At 45.4% G+C, this 19,599-nt stretch overlaps 1 protein-coding gene across 6 annotated transcripts in view; it reads left to right on the top strand.

The window, feature by feature from the left end:
• The window catches only part of CPNE1 (copine 1), a 50,646-nt gene extending 39,816 nt beyond the window's left edge, over positions 1-10,830 (top strand). For 5 of the 6 annotated variants that reach the window (XM_032127289.1, XM_032127290.1, XM_032127288.1 and 2 more), the window contains 5 exons: positions 139-193; positions 272-323; positions 6,880-7,013; positions 8,725-8,961; positions 9,684-10,830. In XM_032127289.1, coding sequence (XP_031983180.1) covers positions 139-193; positions 272-323; positions 6,880-7,013; positions 8,725-8,961; positions 9,684-9,800 — 595 coding nt within the window. In that variant the 3' untranslated portion in view covers positions 9,801-10,830. The remainder of the gene's footprint in view (positions 1-138; positions 194-271; positions 324-6,879; positions 7,014-8,724; positions 8,962-9,683) is intronic. The other variant, XR_004243559.1, reaches the window with a different exon arrangement.
• The last annotated feature ends 8,769 nt before the right edge of the window (positions 10,831-19,599 follow it).

The following is a 19,599-nucleotide window of genomic DNA, read 5'->3' as shown; positions in this document are numbered from 1 at the left end:
CCATGGGCAGCTAAATGATGTACCAATTCCTTATGGCAGGAATTCTGCCTTGGTCTCCAATTACTTTTGGTGAATAAAACAGAAGAGTGAGTTATTATAGAATTGCTCTTAATTTTTGTTGCTGCCCTTTCTTTCCAGGGACAAGCTGTTTCCTGCATTTGGGTTTGGTGCTCAGGTTCCTCCTAGCTGGCAGGTAGGACCTTCACAATGCTGGGCCCTTGCTCTGTTGTGTCTGCATTCCCTAACTGTTTGTAATGTCCCATTTCCCAAGGTATCTCATGAGTTTGCTTTGAACTTCAACCCCAGCAACCCTTATTGCCAAGGTGAGGACACCTCCTTATTAATAATGTCACTGGGAGGGGGAGATGTTTGAAGTGCTGTGTTTATTTCATAACTGGTGAAAATCAAATGCAGCACCAAGACATAGGGCAAACATAGATTTACTCTCACCTTGATGCTGACAAAAGCAGATGTGTGTTGATGCAGATTTCTGTGCAAGCGCCATAAGCTCCAGTGAAGGGGTCTAGATTTAATTGATTGTCAGTCTGTGCTAAAATTTTTGTTGCTTCAACTTGGTTACTTCGGCTGGATTACAGGTGGCAGTGGATTCAGCTCAGCCCTGTGCCTGTGCTTAATAAGATTCCAGTGCCACCATCTGCTGAGGCTGTTAGAGACCAAGGTTACTTCACCAGCAATGGGATATGTGTGGATATGTTTGACTGTTCTCTTAAAATTTGTCTTAAAAGCTTGCTTTTTTTCATAGCCATCTTCTTCAGTGGAGGTGCTTTCAGGTTATATTGGCTTTGCATGGCAAGGTTTTGGTAGTGGGGACTACAGGGGTGGCTTCTCTGACAAGCTGCTAGAGGCTTCCCCCATGTCGAATGGAGCTGATGCCAGCTGGCTCCAAGGCAGACTTATCACTGGCAAAGGCCAAGTCCATCAGCGATGGTGGGATAATAGATTTAAGAAGGGGGAAAAAACCCCTGTGTGCCAGCAATCAGAGGGAAGGAGTGAGAGTATGTGAGAGAAGCAATACTGGAAACCCCAAGGTTGGTAAAGAAGAAGGAGGAGGAAGTGTTTCAGGCACTCAAGCAGAGATTCTCCTGCAGCCTGTGATGAAGGCCAGGATGAGACAGCTGTGCCCCTGCAGCCCATGGAGGTCCATGGGGGAGCAAATACCCACCACCAGCCCATGGTTGCCCCACCCTGGAGCAGTCTGTTCCTCAGAGAGTGCATTTTGTGGGAGGGACCTACATGGGCAATTCATGAAGATCTGCAGCTTGTGGGAGGCACTCCCATGGGAGAAGTTTATTGAGGATTGTCTCCTGTGGGATTGACCCCATGCTGGGGCAGGGGACGAGTGAGGAGAGACTTTCCTCTGAGTGAGGAAGGAGCAGCAGAGATGACATGAACTGACCACAGCCCCCATTTGCTGTGCCACTGAGGGGAGAGGAGAGAGAGAATTTGGGAGTGAAGTTGAGCCTGAGAAGAGGGGAGGTGAGGGGAAAATGTTTTTAAGACTTAGTTTTTACTTTTCTTTATCCTATTCTGATTTGATTGGCAACAAATTCAACTGATTTCCCCATGTCAATTTGGCAAAAATGTTTTGCCAATGACAGTGGATGCTGAGCAATCTCCCTGTCTTTACCTTGACCCATGAGCCTTGTTGTATTTTCTCTCCCCTGTCCAGCTGAAGAGTGGGGTGATAAATGGCTTTGGTGGGCACCTCATATCCAGCCAGGATCACCCCACCACACTGCTGTATTTAAGGGCTGCTCCCAATGCTAGATTATGACCTTTAAGGACTAAGATCTCTCTCATCATGCTGTCACACAGAATTGTTCTTGAATGAGCATTTGTCACTTAGTTTTTCTCTTTGGTCTTAGGCCAACAAAAAGTGGAATTAGAGATTCAGTGCTAAAATCCAAGCATTTCTTCTCAGTTCAGCATTGTCTGCCTCACTGGGATCTGGGTCTGTGGTCTTTTAGGGTCTTTGTACAGCAGTTTTGAGTGGTACCATGCTAAAACTTGATGGTGGACAATGTAAACAGCAGTGGCAAATGAAGCTACATCGATACAAGCTAGGAATAGGCCAATTTAGATGGATCCACAGAAGAATATGTACCATTTAAAATAGGAGTTCAAAAATTTTTTTGTTTAGTTAACCTGAGAAAAGCTTTTTGCATAAAAAAACCCCTTAGATATTGCTATTTCTGTTACAGAAATGGTTGAATCTTCAATCAGAGACTGTTTTCTAAATTCTGCACAAAGAAAATGAAAAGTCAGTGTTCCCGAGAGCTTCTGACCTTGTCTAATTAGAACATAACCAATTAAACAAGATAAATTGACAAGGTAGAAAGGACAAAGTAAACAGTCTTCATCATATCTTTGCTAGATTATTTTTCCTGCAACTTTATAGAATCATAGAATGGTTTGGATTGGAAAGGACATTAAAGATCATCTAGTTTCAACCCCCTGTCATGGGCAGGGAGACCTTTCACTAGGCCAGGTTGCTCAGAGTTCCATCCAGTCTGGCCTTGAACACTTCCAAGGAAGGGGCAGCCACAACTACTCTGGTCAAACCCATTCCAGTGCCTCACCACCCTCAGAGCAAAGAATTTCCTCCTAATATTGAAATTTCCTCCTAATAATTGAAACCTAGTCTCAGTTTGAATCGATTCCTCTTTGTCCTGTCACTACATGCTCTTGTAAAAAGTCCCTCTCCATTTTTCTTGTAAGCCCCCTTTAGGAACTGGAAGGCTGCAGTTATGTCACCCCTAAGCCTCCTCTTTTCCAGGCTGAACAAACCCGATTCTCTCAGCCTTTCCTCATAAGAGAGGTGCTCCATCCCCCTGATCAACTTGGTGGCCTCCTCTGGACTGGCTCCAGCAGGTCCATGTCTGTCTGGTGCTGAGGACTCCAGAGCTGGATGCAGCACTGCAGGTGGGGCCTCACCTGAGGGGAGTAGAGGGGCAGAATCCCCTCCCTTGACCTGCTGCCCACACTTCTTTTGATGCAGCCAGGACATGGTTGGTTTCTGGGTGCCAGCGCACACGGCCGGGTGTGTGCAGCCTCTCATCCACCAGCACCCCCAAAATCCTTCTCAGCAGGGCTGCTCTCGATCTGTTCCTGCCCCAGTGGGGATCGATACTGGGACTGATACCCAACCCAGGTGCCACACCAGCATCTGGCCTTGTTAAACCTCCTGAGGTTGCCGTGGGCCACTTCTCAAGCTTGTCCAGGTCCCTGTGGATGGCCCTGTCCTTCAGGTGTGTCATCTGCAAACCTGCTGAGGGTACACTTGTTCTCGTCATGTATTAATGAAGATCTTAAATAACACTGGTCCCAATATGGACCCCAGAGGGACCCCACTTGTCACTGATGTCCATTGGGACTCTGAGCCATCGAGCACTACCCTCTGGATGTGACTGTCCAACCGCTTTCTTATCCATCTATCGTGGTTTGGCACTGGCCCAACACCAGGCACCCACAAGAGCTGCTCGCTCACCCTTCTCTGCCGCAGCTGGGCAGAGGAGGGAAAAGGAAAAAAAAAATTACCCAAGGCTTCATGAGCAAGATAAGGACCGGGAGAATAAAACACTTCAAGGGTGAAACAGGTTCAACTTAAGTTGCGAAGTGAATTTATTACTAACAGAGTCAGAGGAGGATAATGAGAAGTAAAATAAGCCCTCAGAACACCTTCCACCCCCCAGCCCCTCCCTCCTTCCCACTAACAGTGCAGGGAGACAGGGCATGGGGGTTTGGTCAGTCCATCACTGAGATTTCCTTCCGCTGGTCCAGGAGAGGAGTCCTTCCCCTGTGCGGCCGGGGGCTCCCTCCCACGGGAGACAGTTCTCCGTGACCTTCCCCGGCGTGGGTCCACTCTCACGAGCAGCAGTCCTCCCAAAACTGCTGCACTGTCAGTCCCTCCCATGGGCACACAGTCCTCCCAAAACTGCTGCACTGTGGGTCTCTCTTTCCACGGGCTGCAGTCCTCCAAGGCCAGGCTGCTCCAGCCTGGAAGCAGGGCCCTCTCTCTCCACCGGGACTCCCACTGGATCACAGCCTCCTCCAGGCATCCACCCGTTCTGGCACGGGCACCTCCCCCAGGGGCTGCGGGTGGATCTCTGCACCCCCCGTGGATCCCCAGGGGCTGCAGGGGCACGGCTGCTTCACCGTGGTCTTCACCATGGCCTGCAGAGGAATCTCGGCCGCGGTGCCTGGAGCACCTCCTCGCCCTCCTTCTTCCCTGCCCTTGGTGTCTCCCTGTTGTTTCTCTCACATGTGCTCACTTCCTCCTCTTCTCTAGCTGCAATTAAAACTGTGCATGCCCCACTTTGTTTTGATTTCTTCTGAAATCTGTTATCACAGAGGTGTTACATCATCCCTAATTGGCCCAGCCTTGGCCAGCAGCATGTCCATCTTCAGAGCCACCAGCCATTGGCTCTGCTGGACATGGTGGGAAGCTTCCAGCAGCTTCCTTACAGGAGCCATCTTTGTGGCCCCCCTGCTACCTAATGCCAGCCTGTGCCAAACCAATACACCATCTAACAGTCCACTCATCCAATCCATCTCTCTCTGATTTAGAGAGAAGGATGTTGTGGGGGTCTGTTTCAAAAGGCTTTACAGAAGTCCAGATAAAGGACATCTGTCTCCCCCCCTTGTGTACGGAGCTGTGCCATTGTACAAGGCCACTGGCTTGGTCAGGGAGGACTTGCCCTTGATGAAGCCATGCTGGCTGTCCTGAATCACCTCCATGTCCTTAGCAGAGCTTCCAGGAGGGTCTGTCCCATGGTCTTCCCAGGCACAGGGGTGAGGCTGACAGGCCGGTAGTTCCCAGGGTCCTCCTTTCTACCCTTTTAAAAGACGGGGACAGTGTTTCCCCTTTCCGAGTCACCTGGGACTTCACCTGACTGCCATGAGTTTTCAAATATCATGGAGAGTGGCTTGGCAACTCTGTCAGCCAATTTCCTCAGGGGTCTGGGATGCGTCTCATTGGCTCCCATACACTTAAGTACATTCAGGTACCTCAAGTGATCACACACCTGATCTTTACTGATAGTGAGAGGGACTTTGCTCCCCCAGTCCTCATTCTGCTGTTCATCCACTCAGGGTGTGGAAAGAGAGTTTGCCATTGGAGACTGAGGCAAAAAAGCTGTTGGGTACCTCAGCCTCCTCATCCGCTGTTACCAGTTTTCCAGGATTGTTGATCAGGGGCTAACACCTTTGACTTTTCTGGTTAATGGGCCTGTAAAATCCCTTCCTTTTACTCTTTGCCTACCTTGCCAGGTTCAGTTCCAGCTCCACCTTGGCCATCCCTACACAACGAACTTGATCTCTATACCCTTCCTGGGTGACCTGCCTTAGCTTCAACCATCTATGCATTTGCTTCTTTCCCTTTAGTTTGACTAGCAGTTCCCTACTCAGCTATGCTGGTCTCTTGCCTTCCTTGGCTGATTTCTTGCTCCTGGGATTGCTAGCTCTTGTGTTCTATGGAAGGCTTCCTTAAAAATCTGCCAAGCTCTGTTCTTCTCCCTTGTCCCCAAGGGCAGTCTCCTAGGGGATCCCACTGACTATCTCCCTGAAGAGCTGGAAGTCTGCTTTCCTAACCATCAGTGGCCTAACTTTACTCTTACCTGACCCATATTCCTCAGGACTGCCAATTCCACCAATGCATGATCACTGCAGTCCAGGCTGCCTCTGATCTTGATGTTCCCAATTAGCTGCCTTGCATTGGTGACCAACAGATCCAGTAATGCATCCTCTCTGGCAGGGCTGTTGATTACCTGGGTCAAGAAGTTATCCTTCATGCATTCCAGGAGTCTCCTCCTCCTGTAGGATTGCCTACAGCTCACTGTGCTACTTTCCCAGCAGATGTCAGGACAGTTGAAGTCCCCCAGCAGGACAAGAGCCTGCAAGCACAGTGCCTCCTGTAGCTGGAGCAGAAAGGCTTCATCAACAGGTTCCCCTTGATCAGGCAGCCTGTATTAGACCCCAAAACCATGAAGTTCCTTTTGTTGCCTTGGACACTGATTTTTACCCACATGGCTGTTCTTCAGAGACAGATAGTCACACTCAATCCTATTCTTGGCATAGAGGGCAGCCCCTCCACCTCTCCTTCCTTGCCTGTTCCTTCTTCACAGCCTGTAGCCATCAATAGCTGTACTCAAGTGATGGGATTCCCATGGGTGTCCCACCAAGTTTCAATAATGGCACAAGGTTGTAGCTTTCTAGCATCATGGTGGCTTTCAGGTCCTCCTGTTTGTTGCCTGTGCTCTGTGCATTGGTGTGAAGCACCTCAGCTGGGCTGTTGGCTGTGTTGCCTTCCTAGAGGAACACTCATAATTCCTTTGAGATAATTTTATGCTGTTTCCCTTTTGGCTTTTATTACCATAGGACTCGTTGTCTTGTCTCCATAAGTGTGCAAGTGTGTTCCAGTGAGACTCACACACTTCAAAGTCAGCAGGGTATAGATGAACTTCAGCTGGGCTCTTGATTTCACCCCCAATGCTGGCATGCCAGCCCTAGGCTCATGTCTGCCAAGCCTGGTCTTATCCCCTTCCCCATTCAAACCTAGTTTAAAGCCTTCTCCATCAGCCAACTCAAAAGCTAGAATCCTGAGCTTTGTGATGTTAAAGGCACAAAGACTGATGTGAAGAATGAAGAATGGGGAAGAAATGTGCAAATCCGATCTCTGCAGCTGTCCACTGTTTTCGTCATCTGTTTTCCCATATTTCCTGTTATGCTGCTGCTTATTTGCCCTTCAGGAGTTCGGAGCTGTGTGAGTTGTCCTTTGGCTATGCTGTTTAGTAATGCTTATAAAATAATGACTGGAGGAATTGTGGGCTCTTGTGGCAGCTTTCCTTCCTTGTGTTGCAGGGATCCAAGGAATAGTGGATGCCTACCGCCAGATTCTGCCTCGGATCCAACTCTACGGGCCAACCAACTTCTCTCCTATTATAAACCACGTGGCAAGGTTTGCAGCACACTCACTGCAACAAGGAACTGCTGCAGTGAGTGCAAGGCCTTTACTGTGGATCTGCTTTGGGTTGATGTTTCTGTTTTCCATGTTTATGATTGAATAGAATGGAATAGTAAATTGACATCATCTTCCTTCCTTAGAATCCCAAGTTTGGTCGTCTGTTGTCAGCCTACAGAGAGCATGTCAGTGCTCTCTTGGTACATACTGATAGGAACCTATACTGGGTAGACACTCACATTAGTTTCATTGCTCAAGTGACATTTATTTCTCTCCCAGTTTGGCATCGTCCTTACATTGCATTTTACAGGGGTGCTGTGTTGGCTGGTCGACCAGTTGGACTGTGGCAACAGTTTCCTCACTGTAATCTCTCTTGCCAAGCTCTGTCACCTCTAGGGCATGCACATAGAATAGAGTGTTGTGCCAAACAATTTTGCTCTCAAGAATGTTGAGAAAAAGCCTCCAAGAAACTACCAGAGGGCTTGGCTTTCTGTCCCACCATAATGGCATGGCATCTGAGAACTGTTCAGTCAGTGTGCTGATTGCAGAGCATCTGTGCTCCTCTATGGTCGTGGGCTTATTTGTGTGCTGCTGTGGCTGTGGTTGCTGTTAAAAATAAATTTCATTTCTTTAAACTTCATTCATTTTGCTTAAGGATGAAGGACTTGGATGTCCTGATAGATTTTAGCTGATTTCATTTTGACAGGCCAATCAGAAACATATACTGTGTTATTTGTTTTATCACCTAGCTGTGTCAGTACTTTTGGTGCTACTTATGTTCGTGTGTATATCTTATATTTGTGTGTATATCAAATATTTCCCATGCTGTGAGGCACTTGGACTAAGGAGATCCATTTCTTACATTTCTGAGGGTATTTTTTAACCTTCCCAGCACTTTGGGGAAATCTTCCTAATTCTCATAATGTGTTAAATATCTCTACTTTTTCTTTCAGATTTAAAGCTAACTATTTAAATAAGGAATCTGTCAGCAGTTGGGTACAGCAATAGTAACTCTTGTGTTGACTGTGCTTTGGAACTGGAAATTCAGTTTTCTCTTATTTTTGTTGTGTTTGCCTCATTTTAAGTCTGTAAGTAGTTGCTATAAAACAGCAGCTGCTCATTTCAGAATCAGGTACTAAACTTTAGTTTCTGGAAAATGATATAAATTGTAAACACTTTACCATGCCAAGGCATTGCTTTGAGGTACTCCTTTCTTTCTGGAAAAGCTCCTGTATCCTTCCCTTCGTGTTATCTCTAGAATGTCTCATGTTGTCACTGCTGTGTTTTGAGATTTCTAATACTTCCAATGCTTCTAATTTAAACTATTGATAACAAAAAAACCCAAGGCTTTTTGAGTTAACACTGCAGGGATATTAAATATCTCTAGCCTTTCTGAATATCAGTCAGCAAAACAGTGCTCATCAGTGAATTTTGTATGCAGCTGTGTTGACTTAGTAGTACTTTTCATCTCTAGTACTTTTTGCCAATTGATGTAACTATTCTTTATAAACTGAATTTAATCCTTTATCTTTTTTCTAGTACAGAGAAAATTGGAAGTGCACAATGAAAATCATTAGGCATAGGAAAAAATGCTCATGAACATAAGTTTCTTTAGTGTTCTGGTTTTGTCTCATCCACAACAACATCTGATTTCTTTCTTAGCATAAAGGAGTGCTCTATCTGCCTTCAGTTATGTGAGCTCTGGTGTTGAAATACCTAACTAGATGCTTTCTTATGTTTTTCAGCAATACTTTATCTTGCTGATCATCACAGATGGAGAGATCACTGATCTAGACCAAACTAGGCAAGCAATTGTTAATGCCTCTAAGCTGCCCATGTCCATCATCATTGTTGGTGTTGGTGAAGCCGATTTTAAAGCAATGGAGTTCCTTGATGGAGACAACGGTGTTCTGAAATCTGTGACAGGAGAGCCAGCTGCACGGGACATTGTCCAGTTTGTGCCTTTCCGACAGTTCAAAAATGTAGGTTGTTTTTAAGTTCAGAAGAGTCCCAGTGCCAGGATGTATGCATCCTAAAAATGACCTGGTCTTGACAAGGCAGCAAGCTGCATGCTCAGAGGGTATGCCCGTGCCGCTTGTTCCCAGTGAGAGTTGAGATGTTGGCTTCTGTGTTCAAAGCTGTGTGTCTTGCTGTCTTGCAGTTCTTGAGAGCCCTCATTGTATAATTGATTTCACATACTATCTCTTGGCTATTGCAGGGTTAAAGGGGATGTTCTCTGTCCTGGGATGTGAACGTTTAGGCAGGAACTGAGATCATATTGTCAAGTCTCTGATGTTGAGGCCCATGAGTGATTGAAGTTGAGATCATTCTTCCTTGCTGTTGAAAGCAGTCCAGTCACTCCCCAGCTCCCCCTGAATTCCACTGTTGGCATTGGCATTCATGCACTTTGCATGGTCAATTGGGTTGAGTGATTCAAATGAAAACCCAAAATAAGAGACATTGCTAGTGGCTGGGGCAGTTTTGCACTCAGACTATGTAAGTCTGAAGTTGAGGTGAGAATAAGTGGTTTTCATCAGCAGTGCTCACCGAGACTGACTGGAAGTGCTCCTAAAGCCGTAGCAAGGAATTCTTAAAACAGAATGATCATGACAGGTGTTACAAATTCTCTAAAAGAGCTTTTCACTAGGCTAACAAATCTGTTCTCTGTGGTATTTCTGATTTATTCTCCCCATTCTCTTTTCAGGCTCCCCAGGAAGCACTTTCCCAGATGGTTCTGGCTGAAGTGCCCAAGCAGCTGGTGTCATACTATAAATGGCAGGGGTGGCCCCCCCTGGAACTGCCAGAAATCAAGGCAATGTAGATTCAGGATGGCCCTGGCCACCTGTAGCACTGGGGTGAAGGAGAGCTGCTTGCAGCCACATTCTCCCTTGTACACTGTGGGTGCTCAGTGCCTTGAGATCGCACCAGTCACACCACTTCTTTCACTTGCTTGTGCTCTGGGTCTTTGATCTTTCCTATTTCTATCAGAAGAAATGTAAATACAGAAAAACCCCCAAGTGCTGGAAGTTTTTGTCACAGAAAAATCGACCTTGTTGGTTTTCTACCTTGCAACAGCACAAGTTGTGACACATCACACCACACATCCCATCTGCTACTTGCTATCAGGGTGGGCCTCTGCACTGAGTGCTGAGCCTGGTGGGAGAAGTGTTGCACCTGTGTTTGCTGTAGTGTCACCTACCCTGTGCTCCTTGATAGGTGTCTTTCTTCTATCAAGCTGCCTTTGAAATGGGGACCCTTCTGTTCTGGATGTGACCAAAGACTGTTGGTTGGATGCCTGAGGTAGTTCCTGTTGTGCCTTCATAAAGTGCCAGTATATTTTTTTTTATGTTTCAGTGACCATACCTTTCTGTGTTCTTTTTAATCACATTTTTTCTATTAGCAAAATTTTTTTCTGTGATGAACTGCTTGGAGTGACTGTTATAGTTTAAGAACACTGCACTTCGCTTATTTATGGGGGAGAAATGAGGATTAATCATTAATTAATGAGATTGTGGTGAGATTAATGAGTCACACTAATGTGACTTTAAAAATCCAGCATTTGGAAACACTGAAGTGAAGATGCTTTGAGTGAATTCTTTATATCACACAAGTTACAAAATGAAGAAGTAACTTCTCTGTGGAACTCCAAGGAGGAGCTTCCTTATCCTCAGTAGTGTGAAGTGTGCATTACATGGTCTGGGGACTGTAGAACAGGCACATGACAGCAAAGCACAAATGTTTTGAGGGAGATGGTTCATTTCCAAGTAGAGATAAAGAAACTTGGGCTTGTCATTGCACTACAAGTGTCATCGCTTTCAGTTACATAAATAAAGATTCTACTTTGGCTTAGATAACATGTCTGGACTCTCATTTCCTTCCTGGACTTTTCCCTTTGTTTTCCAGCAATGTGGATGGTGGCGTTTCAGTACCTGAAGGAGCCTAGGTTCAGTGTGATCCAAAACAAAGCAGAGCCATTTTTCCATCATTAACTTTGTTCCCTTTTAATCACTAAGACTGCTGAATCCCACAGCCCTTTACTGCAGCAAGATGAGATGTTCCTTTACTGTGAAGTTACAAAAGAATTTGTCTGTTCTACCATATAAGCCAGAAAATGGTGAGAATGCATTGGCAGATTGCATCTGTGATCAGGCCCTGAAACTGGTTAAGTTTACAAGCTTGAGTGAGACAGAACTTGGGGTTGAACTCACATCCTCAACTAGACTAATTGCTCTGGGAGGACTCTGCCACCAAACTACCATTACATAGCTTGTGCTTGAAGGGCTGTGGGGTCAGGACCACTGCTGAGCCGAGATTAAGCTGTTCTAATTTTTTATTCAAACCTATTTTGACCGTGATATGTTCTCTCAGGTTACATGAACAGCAGCCAGCTTCCTCTAGAGAAAGCTGGACTGTCTTTCCTGACAGCACCCCATTTTCTTGCATTTCTTGGACTTTCTAAGTCTTGCACTTCAAAACTTAGTCTTGAAAGAAACCAAGCAACCTCTCGAGTCTAAACTGAAATGTGTTACAGGTGTGGAAGAGGGAGGAGAACTGCCAGGTCATCTCTGAGAAACTGCTCTTGTAATACTGTCCCTGCCCGGCTCCCACAGAAGCACGGGTGGGTTCAGTATTATAGTCCGTAGCAAAGAGTCGAGAAAGGCATTTGAGTGCGTTCTGCCAGGAGCATTTATTGCTTCCACACTGTCAGAGGTTGCAGAGGCAAATACCAGCATGATCCCGCAACTCACAATTTTGTCCGGGGGCAGGGGAAAGGCAGGACCAGGGAACGGGGACCAATGGAGAACTCTGGGGGAGTGATGAGGGGAAGAGGCTGACAGCCAACCGGGGAATCCAAACTGGGGTAGATTAACATAACAGAACAATGCATCCCAGGAGAAGCCTTTCTGGTCACCCTAACATGAAGTGGTTCTTGTGGTACTAGGGACTTGTCTTACTGAAAACTCTGTCCCTTGTAATGTATGTTCACCGGCCACCGCACTCTTGTGGTTGAGAACGTCCTTCTCTTGTGATTTTAGCTGCTTACAGCCTGTAGACAGAGCTCTTCTTTGTGTTACATACAAGAAACCTAAGGCTGGTTTTTGTGTGTGTATTTTGAAGCCCATTTTGCCTCTCCTTTTTAAACCTCTGCCAGCTGCCATGCAAAATGGAGTGAATCCTCTGTGTCTGTCCTGTAAGGAGTGCAGTCACTGTTCTGCAGCTAGCTGAGGTATGTCCAGGTGCAGGATTCATTGATGGTAGAAGAGACCTTTCCTGTTTTGGGGAGGAAGAGGCCAAGAAGTGGTAGAGACAGGTCTGAGGAAGTTCTTCCCCCTGTGGTAGCAGACCTGAATTTGAAGGAGATGCTCTTTACCCACAGGTAAGTGGCTAAAATGTGAGCAAGGAAAGGGACACAAGTCCTGTAGTTGTCACCTAGGAACAAGAGCTGCATGGGTGTGGGCCCAGGTGAAAGCCAAGGGAAGCTAAGTTTGGAAGCTACTGACCTGGTGTGGCAGAATTTTGTTTTCTGTCTTTTACTCTCCCCAGGACACCAGGTTTTAGAGGAAGTGCAGACAGCTGCTGAGCACTTTGATGGAAGGCTGGCGGGTCTGTTTTCTGCCATGTGCTGCCCTGGGTGGAGCTGGAATGCAGACTGATCGAATGGCTGAGTTAGAGGAGAGGTCAGGTTATTTTCCTCAGGACAATGTGTTGTGCATGCTCTCTGTATCTCTCAATCACTGGCTTGATTTATCTTCACGGTGAGCACAAGCAACACCCCAGAAGTCTTTTTACCCTTGCCAAGATTAAACAAGCACCTTTGTACTTGTGATCCCCAAAGGTATTTCAGCCTCAGGGCTTTGAAAAAATCAAAAGCTGTTGATGTGGGAGCTCAGTGGGGAGGGTTCCTCTTGCTTCCTGGACATTCGGCAATAAATATTGGTAACATTTCATGCCAGGCTATGCTACACTACCCAACAGGTAGGGAGAGAGAATGCTTTTTTTGCCTGGATAACTGGTAGGGTTAATGTCTAAACACACAGGGGACTGTTTTGCTAAAAATGAGGCACTGTCTTCAGGTGGGTGCAGTGATGAGACTGCTGCAGGTGTTTGAGGAAGCCACACAAACTCCATGAGGAGGTGCTGTCTTTTGACCAGCTTTGAGCAAGTACTGGATCCACTCAACTGCAGCATACTTCGGTGGTCTGGATGTCTCATTAAACGGCTTAAGTTGCACTGCTTGCTCCATTCTACTGAGGAAGGGGCAGTCAACAGCTAATTCATGTAAACACAGTTAACAATTGGGAGACAGCAAATGTTAGTTCAGACAGAAGATGTTAATTACAAAAACCTAAGAAGCCGAATTCGCCCTAGTCTTGTCAAGATAGAGGGCACAAGGATCATCTCAGAGACCACTGAATCATTCCTCAAAGGACTACGCATGCCCAGGGAGAAAGGTGAAAAGTGCACTGTGAGGAAGACTACTGGTCTTCATCAGAAAGACCCCCGAGGAAGAGGAGAGGTCTTCCTCAGCGCGACCACCAGGACACACACAGCGCATGCGTGACCCGTATGCTAATGATATTAATGACTTCTGAGAAATAATTTGTATAACCACACCTGTCCCCAGGAATGTGATGAATATTCATAATTTAGCCCATAATACTGTGTTGTAGAGAGCACCAGGTGTGTGTGTTCGGAGGAGCGATCCCCACACACCCGGCGCGCCGAATAAAGCAAATACCCACTTCTCTGACTCTGTCTCTGAAGTGTCTCCTGGCCCAGTTTGTGGTGATTTGACTGGCATCCCAGATGGGATCCTAACTCTGCCCGGCTGCCTGATGCAGGGATAAGCAGACCCTCCCAGTTATGGCCCTGAATTTTCAGGGGGAGCTCAGCTGTCGTTTGGCTCACGGCGGGGGCAGACAGGGACCATCTGCACCAATTTAAGGTATTTGCTATTCCTTTTAAACACAAAATACCTGCAGGTCCAGGGTTTGAGTCCCTGAGGGTGGGTCGAAAGTCCTGAGGAAGACTGGGTCTCCCAAAATTAGTCCTGGGCAAGAGGAAAAGTACTTTTAAGGGGTTGGACCCCCCGGGGTTGGACCCCACTGTGAAAGGTACCTTTAAGGGGTCGGACCCCGCTGTTAGGCGCTATTGTACGGCTCTTTGTGTTTTGTCTGTTGCTATTCTGCTGCTGTGTGAGTGAGAGTGGATGAGACGTGCTGTCAAAGTGCAGAGCGAGTGAGGAGCTCTATCTGCGGTTCCGTACCCCGGCGAAGGGCTCGGCCAGAGAAAAGCGAAGCGTTTGGCAAAGAGTGAATGAGGATAAATCATATAAACTGTTGGTTTGGAATTCAACCTTACTGTCCAAAGGGAGGGGGGCAGATTTTAGAGGAGAAAGATTTTAGTTAGTGAATTGAGAACACCCAGGCCCCAACGCTAATTTCTCTTTTGAAATCCTGTGCCTAGTGTGGAAACAGTTGTGGAGCTTGGCTTTTGTGTACATGTATTAGAAAGTGGTATTGTCTATTAGAAAGAGTGAACAGTGTCCAAGTTGCTGGAGGAGAGAGCTTGGTATTAGACAAGAGTGGCAGAGCGTGGCTTTGTGGGAAGGAAGAAGTTGGTTCTCTGGTTTTGGGGGTTTTTGGCTGTGGTGGTTTTTGGCTCATGTTTTAGGTATAGCTGAAAGAATAGCCCTAACTCAAGCCTTGGCGTTAGCTGAAGGAAAACCTATCAACATTTGGACTGATTCAAGGTATGCTTTTGGGGTGGTACACGCTCACGGGGCTATCTGGAAAGAAAGAAGTTTATTGACCTCACAGAAGAAACAAATCAAGCATGCTACTGAAATCATCCAGTTACTGGAAGCAGTGATAAAACCTTCAAAAGAGGCTATAATGCATTGTAAGGGACACTCCCAGGGTAACACTATCCCTGAACTGGGAAATGCTACGGCAGACAAAACAGCAAAGGCCGTGGCTGGCGGGGATCAAATTCAAGCCCTTGCTCTAATCCCTTCCAACATCCTTATGGGTGAAAAACCCCCACCATATGACACTGATGATTTAAATTGGATACAAGAAGGGAAGGGACAAATAGGATCTGATGGGTGGGCTAGAATAAAGGATCTCATTGTAATACCCAGAAAACTGCTAAAATTACTCATCCAAAGCAAACATTCTAAGACACATTGGGGAGTTGATGCTTTATATAACCATTTGAAGGACAAAGTGACAGCATCAAAATTAAAGGAAACAATTGAGGACATAACTTCCACTTGTGAAATCTGTCTTAAAAACAACCCTAATACCACGGTTAGGCTAAGCACAGGAACTGTCACTAAAGGAGTTTTACCAGGGGATGTGTGGCAAATTGACTTTTCTGAATTACCTAGGAAGGGGGGATACAAGTACCTTCTAGTCCTCACAGACACTTTCTCAGGTTGGCCAGAAGCTTTCCCTTGTAGAACAAACAAGGCTAGAGAAATTGTTAAAGCTTTAATACGAGAAATTATTCCACGATTTGGGATACCCAGAGAAATTAATTCTGACAGAGGATCACACTTTGTAGCCCAGGTGGTGCAGGGAGTGAGTCATCTACTGGGCATACACTGGCAGTTACATACACCATACAGGCCTCAGGCAAGTGGACAAGTAGAAAAGATGAATCACTTAATAAAGCAACAATTAGCCAAAATTTGTCAAGAAACTAATTTATATTGTTATCAGGCTCTGCCCATGGCTTTGCTAAACATTTAGGTCAAAAATTACAATCAATATGCACTACAGTTGTTAACTGTCAACCGCCACCACCTGATAAAGCCTTTCATAATGTGAAACCAGGGGATTGGGTTTATGTTAAGTCTCTTTCAGGGGATCCACTCCAGGAGAAATGGGAAGAACCTTATCAGACACTGCTGACCACTCATACAGCAATTAAAGTACAAGGAAAACCGACCTGGATCCATTATACCAGGACCAAACCTGTGCCAAAGCCAGAGTCGGAGGCAAGAAGAACAGGACCTCTGCACCTTCAACTACGAAAAATCAACACAACATACAGATAACATTGGTAATTGGGGCAGGCACATGGGACCAGAATACATACCTTCGATTGCTCAAAGGTGTTGTTGAGAATTTTAATCTGATTGCTGGATATGTTCCCAGCTGCCTGAGAATTCTGCTAGAGGCTTTCCTTTGGTTGGGGCAACATTTCCTAATACAACAACAATCTATGCTGCACTTAGTACTAGCAGGCTTTCACATTATGTCAACATATCCCTAGATCAATTTCAGTGGAAGTAGGAGTTTGAAGAGCCAATACTTGGGTCCTCACCAGTATCCTGTGTGCAGAGGTGCTGGGAAGAATCTGTACCTGAAAACTCAGGAGGGAATAAGACAGACTCCAAATGTGAGAACTTAACATTTATAGGCAGGTACCCCAACTGCTCAGAATTCTGGACCTATGGGGGGGCTAACATGTGGAATAAGAATCAAACAAGACAAGGACCAAAGCCCAAAGGTTGGCTGGTGCCCACAGGGCAGGGTTGGTACTGGATAAGTGGTCACAATGCCTATAAAGTTTTACCCTTGGGGTGGCAAGGCCGCTGTGCTATAGGACCAGTATTTCCCCACATCACTGTTGTTTCTCAACTACAAGGCTTGCTCCGAACTTTTATACAGAGGACCAAAAGGACATCAAACCCCTTAACAGATAGGCCCACTAGATTTCACAGCTTTGCCCGATGGTTTATACTGGGTAAGTGAACTAGAGAAAGCAATAGTGAACCTTTCTGCTACTGTAGAAACCATAATGAATGCCAGTGCAGATGCCATAAGAACACAGCAAATCGAGATTAAGAGCATCTCACAATTAGCCATACAGAATAGACTTGCATTAGATTTACTGTATGCCAAGGAAGGAGGAGTATGTACAGTTATAAATACAAGCTGTTGTAGTTATGTTGATTTAGACAAACGAATAGAAAGAGATTTGCAGACAATTCTGGAAAAAACATGGACACTACATCAGATCACCTTGGATGACACTTCTTGGGGGTTTAAAGAGGTGTGGGGCAAACTTACAGCATGGTTACCCAACTTATCCTGGCTTAAACAATTGTTTGTAATAGCTATTTGTGTTATTGCATTGTTACTTAGTGTTTGTATTAGTAGTTACTGTTGTATGATATCATGTACTTGGAATCACGATGCTTATGCTCAGTGGCACAAGCACAAACTTAGAAATAAGATAGAGAAGGGTACTTACTTTAAAGACATGTGAGATTTGTAAAGAATTACAAATAACCAAAGAAAAGGGGGGATTGAAGAAGGGGCAGTCAATAACTTATGTAAACACAAGTTAACTATTAGGAGACAGCAAATGTTAGTTCAGACAGAAGATGTTAATTACAAAGCCTGAGAAGCCGAATTCACCCTAATCTTGTCAAGATAGAGGGGACAAGGATTATCTCAGAGACCGCTGAATCATTCCTCAGAGGACTACGCATGCCCAGGGAGAAAGGTGAAAAGTTCATGAGAGGATGACTACTGGCCTTCATCAGAAAAGACCCCCGAGGAAGAGGAGAGGTCTTCCTCAGCGCATGCGTGGCCCGTATGCTAATGATATTAATGACTTCTGAGAAATAATTTGTATAACCACACCTGTCCCCAAGGAATGTGGTGAATATTCATAATTTAGCCCATAATACTGTGTTGTAGAGAGCACCAGGTGTGTGTGTTTGGAGGAGCGATCCCCACACACCCGGCGCGCCGAATAAAGCAAATACCCACTTCTCTGACTCTGTCTCTGAAGTGTATCCTGGCCCGGCTGCGGCACGATTCACTACCCATGACTGGATGTGGGGCCAGCACACTGAGCTTTGTCTGTTCTAAACTGATGAGCTTACTTATTTGGATTCACAAAAGTGGTGCCAAATGTTGTCAGTCTGCTATGTTTTATTGCTGCATGGCTGTGCTGGTTTGAAAGTAAACTGGTGGAAGAAATGAACCCCACTCAACAACCTTAAGAGAGATTACAGGTCAGAGTTACAATTTATTAAAGAGATTATAATACAATGATACAGAGAAAACTGGTTTTAACCGACGAAGACTGAATAAAACCTGGCACCCTGTTGGTCAGGATGGTACCAGTCCTGTTGAAGTTCTGGTCCTCCTCCAAATCCATCGAGTGGTGGTACCTGAAGTCCCCAGGCCCGAAGATTATATATACTCAGGTTTGTTAGGAAAATTAATCCACAGTGCCAGAGGTTTATGTCCAAAAGGGAAACAGAGGAGTCCCATAGCTTTATTCATGAATAAAGGGAGAGACCAATGGGGCATTTTCCATAAGGCCTCTCAAAATGATGGAGGACGCAGCCTCCTTTTTATCCTAATTTCCCAGCCACATTTCCCTCTCTCTTTCCCCATTGGCTGAGGTACTTGAGAAGTACAGACTTCCTGAATTGCCTAATACAGACCCCCTTCTAATGTGCACACCCCCCACCCCCCACCGCTTTTTTCTTTGTATCTCTGTTCTTTTTCCTCTAAATCCAAGAATTTAGCACACTGAGCAACAGTGTCAATTGGTGGAATTCCTCTGGAATTTATGGTTTCTCACATTGCTTTTTTCACCTATCAGTATCTGGCTTTATCTACAAACAGGCCCACAGTAAAGACACATCCCTCTTGTGAAAAATGAGGTTCACTCTTTATAAAATTTTAAGAAAATTTTAATAAAAGGGACAATTAGGAGACAATAGCAAAAAGGGTATTATGACTGGGTGCTTTGGCAGAGCCAAAGGCACACCTCTACGTCCAAAAGATCGTCTTTAAACGTACATCTCATATTGCATATTCATCACCATCATGCATGATTCATAAATTCTTTGGAGTTTCTGTGTATCATCCCATCAGCCGTATCTTCCTCCTTGGCTCCATTCCGTCTCTGCTCCCTCCATCAATTCTTCTCTCTGGTTTCGGGTCTTCTTTTTCTCTGATTCCAGGAATGTGAAGACTCTCTCTCTCTGCCCACCTTCTCCAAACCGACTACATGAACAATAGACATTCTATATCATGCATTACATCATAGAACCTAGGCAAAGTTTCTCCAACATTAAGTAACATGCAAAAAGCCAACATCACAATATATTCATAACAATTATGTAACATGCGAAAAGCCAACATCACAATACATTCATAACAATACCTCCCTTTTCCTTTTTTTACAGATCATTTGGCTTGAGCAGTATCCCTTGTTTTCTAGCCTTTAATATTTGCTCATTTTTTTCACAAATCAATCTTGCTTCTTCAAAGGGGTCTTTGATGTAATTTTGCTTCTTTAACACCCTGATCTTTGGTGCCATTCCAGATGTAGCCAATTTTGGTTCCACAGGCATTGGTACTATTTGCATGCCTTGGACCACGGTAGATATTAATCGAATGAAACAGGGGATCAGGCAAGGGAGAAATATCAAGCCTGCGGTGGCACATAAAAGGAAGAAGCCTAGCTTCTTCCACACTTTTATTCCCAATACATTATCCCACCAGCTAAGTTTTAGTGCGGATTCCCACTTTTGGACTGGTACATGGGCTATTTTTCTGATATTTTTGGCTATATCTAGG

The sequence above is a fragment of the Corvus moneduloides genome, chromosome 17 (genome assembly GCF_009650955.1).
Source record: "Corvus moneduloides isolate bCorMon1 chromosome 17, bCorMon1.pri, whole genome shotgun sequence".
In the NCBI taxonomy this organism is placed as follows: Eukaryota; Metazoa; Chordata; class Aves; order Passeriformes; family Corvidae; genus Corvus; species Corvus moneduloides.
This window is presented reverse-complemented; position numbering and strand designations above follow the sequence as displayed.